Below are 3,353 nucleotides of genomic sequence, written 5' to 3'. Positions count from 1 at the left end.
ACGTTGCACACAAATGACTTCAACAATGTGGATTTATTTGTCAAATTTACATAACGCAGATCGACATTTCAGCCAATGCAGGTCTTTATAGATATATATATTTATCTGTCGTTAAAACACCACCTGATATGTGTGTGTGTGTGTATATATATAAAATACACAAACCAATGCACTCGTTTATTAACTAAACAGTGATTTCAAATCCTAAATAGTACTATTTAAAACCACCTCACCTAGGTAGAAAATAATGGGGGTTTTGTTACATTATATGATCATACATTGCAGCCCTCCTGACTTACATTGCAGCCCTCCTGACTTTGTGTGTATATATATATATATACAGTTGTGCTCAAAGGCTTGCATACCATGGCGTACATTGAGACATTTTCGCATTGATTTTGAAAATATGACTGAGCACGCAAAAAAAAATGTCTATTATTGAAGGATAGTGATCATATGAAGCCGTTTATTATCACATAGTTGTTTGGCTCTTTTTAAAATCATAATGATAACAGAAATCACCCAAATGGCCCTGATCAAAAGTTTACATAACCTTGAATGTTTGGCCTTGTTACAGACACACAAGGTGACACACAGGGTAAAATGGCAATTAAAGGTTAATTTCCCACACCTGTGGCTTTTTAAATTGCAATTAGTGTCTGTGTATAGATAGTCGATGAGTTTGTTAGCTCTCATGTGGCTGTACTGAACAGGCTAGATACTGAGCCATGGGGAGCAGGAAAGAAGTGTCAAAAGACCTGTGTAACACATTAATGGAACTTTATATAGATGGAAAAGAATATACAAAGATATCCAAAGACTTGAAAATTTCAGTCAGTACTGTTCAATCACTTATTAAGAAGTGGAAAATGTGGGGATCTCTTCATACCAAGCCAAGGTCAGGTAGACCAAGACATATTTTGGCCATATTTCTAAGTGTTTATGTGTTTTATGAATTCTCATAATAACTAATTTTTAAAACAAAAAGCATGTATTGACAGTTACGTTGGATCCAAATAGGTTGGGGTATTTCCAGTCCATGCTCATATATATTTAAATACATTAGCATTACTCTAGGTAAACCTGTGTTAGGTGATATTTGTATGAAACTACCTCCTCAAATAACAGTTGATCTGAAAGATAAAGGAGACAGAGTCTATTATAAATTCACAAAATTGTTTTCAGATTTTCTGATATTTAATAATGATGTTAAACCATACATGAGCCCTATGCAATCTTCTTGCCAGTCAACTTGTTGAATATCCTGCAAAAAATGGATAATGTTGCTATTTATTGAGAATGTCATTCTTACTTTTCCATCAGTTGTTTTCAAGACACAATCAATCAAGAGTCCCAGATTTTTTTCTCCTCGGGTTCCAGCTTCAACACAGCAGTAGAATCATTTTATTCTCTGTCCTCCTTGTGGTCTACATGATGACTTTAACTGGAAATCTTCTGATTATAATACTAGTATCAGTCACCCGTTATCTCCGTTCCCCTATGTATTTCTTCCTCAGCCAATTGTCATTTTGTGACATCATACTCACTACAGCTATTGTCCCAAATTTATTACTGGTTACCTTAAAAAATGGCAGCCACATAACAGTTAGTGAGTGCATTGCTCAGTTAAATTTTTTCAGTTTCTCCTCAACTGCAGAATGTCATCTTCTCACCATGATGTCCTATGATAGATATGTGGCTATTTGTAAACCATTGTATTATGTAATAATAATGAATTCCCAGTTTTGTGTTGGTCTAGCGATGTTGTCTTGGGCATTGGGTTTTATCGTGACATTGATTGTTACTATTTTGATTAGTCATTTACACTTCTGTAATTCAAATAATATTGACCATTTCTTTTGTGATTACATACCTTTTTTTGAAGTATCTTGTTCGGATACAACATTTGTAAAAACTGTGGCATTTTTATTATCTACTGCAGAAACTGTGACTGAAACTGTGTTTATCATTTCTACGTATGTTTGTATCTTTCTCACTATACATAGAATAACATCCACCACTGGGAAACAGAAAGCCTTCTCCACATGCAGTTCCCACCTCGCTGTCGTTTGCATGTATTATGGGACTCTAATTGCCATCTACGTATTTCCATCAGGAGAGTATTCATTCAATGTAAATAAGATTTTATCACTTATGTACACAGTTGTGACCCCTTTATTTAATCCTATAATATACAGTTTGAGGAACCGAGATATAAAGACAGCTATAAAAGGATATTTGAAAAAATAACCTCACACAATAACCATATAAGAGTATAACACATTTCTAAGTATATTTAACATTTTGGGTTACTTCTAACCCATAAATAATAGAAATACTCATCAGCTATAACATCTTCAACCAATAACGCTTCCTCAAGGCTCTGTTCTGCAACATCTTTTTTTCTCAACTTACACTGCCTGATATTATCCTGTGGCTTTCAATATAACCTGTACACTGCTGATACTCACATTTTCATTTCCCCATCTGATATTTCTGCCTGGCTGCTGGATCATGTCACTAAGTGATATTTTTTTTATTGCCCACTGGTTGACTTCACAATTCTATTATAACATCCTCCCTGTATACACATTGACACTTACCTTTTCCACACCACTTACATAATATCTGTCACCAAATTCTGTTGCTTAAAAACACTTCTCGCATTCATCCCTTTCTCACTAGGAAAGCGACCATATTGCGTGTACATGCTCTCGGTCTTGGCAGCCATGAATATTGTAACCCTCTCCTTTCTGATTGAAGAGTGTCCATATTGTCCCTACAGTCTATAATGAACACCTCTGCAGACTTATTTACCTTACATTCTGTCACTTTAAAGCCTACCCCTCTGTCAATCTCTACACTGGCTTCCTGTTTTATGTAGAATTCATCACAAAACGCTAAATAATTGTACCCTGCTTAGTTCTCCTTCCTCATTAGCAGATATGTTCCACCTCTGGGTCTTCACTCCGACAATGACATGTTACTGTCCTGTTCTTATACCAGCACCATTAAGTCACAACTGCATATTACCTCTAGGGCTGACGCTTTCTTTTGGAAATCAATCTCACATCCCATTCAACTCTCCCCATCTCTGCAGTACTTAAAAAATCCTTAAATGTTCACTTCCATCAGCTTGCCCCTCATAAAAAAAGAAAAATGGGCCACAATAAAAATAAATCCATCCCCACTCATGGAGGATTAGCTACAAACTAAACACTGATGCAGCAGGAATGGTCTGAACTTACCTTTCCCTGGTCTTTTTTACATACTGCCTTTCCCCCGGGCCCCCACCCATGAGCGATGGGTAGGGGCCCTAAGACACACCCATGAGCGCCCTAAGACACAATAGA

At 36.4% G+C, this 3,353-nt stretch overlaps 1 protein-coding gene across 1 annotated transcript; it reads left to right on the top strand.

Moving 5' to 3' along the window:
* The first annotated feature begins 1,434 nt into the window (after positions 1-1,434).
* Positions 1,435-2,250, top strand: LOC134602070 (olfactory receptor 11L1-like). The gene has a single exon (XM_063446569.1). It carries the CDS (start codon positions 1,435-1,437, stop codon positions 2,248-2,250), a length of 816 nt encoding a protein of 271 aa, XP_063302639.1.
* The last annotated feature ends 1,103 nt before the right edge of the window (positions 2,251-3,353 follow it).

The sequence above is a fragment of the Pelobates fuscus genome, chromosome 3 (genome assembly GCF_036172605.1).
Source record: "Pelobates fuscus isolate aPelFus1 chromosome 3, aPelFus1.pri, whole genome shotgun sequence".
Classification (NCBI taxonomy): domain Eukaryota; kingdom Metazoa; phylum Chordata; class Amphibia; order Anura; family Pelobatidae; genus Pelobates; species Pelobates fuscus.
Note: the sequence above shows the minus strand (reverse complement) of the source record. Positions and strands in the feature narration are given on the sequence as shown.

What these genes read in the sequence shown, in the direction of transcription:
- LOC134602070 (XM_063446569.1), top strand. Translation starts at nt 1,435, where the DNA reads ATGACTTTAACTGGAAATCTTCTGATTATAATACTAGTATCAGTCACC.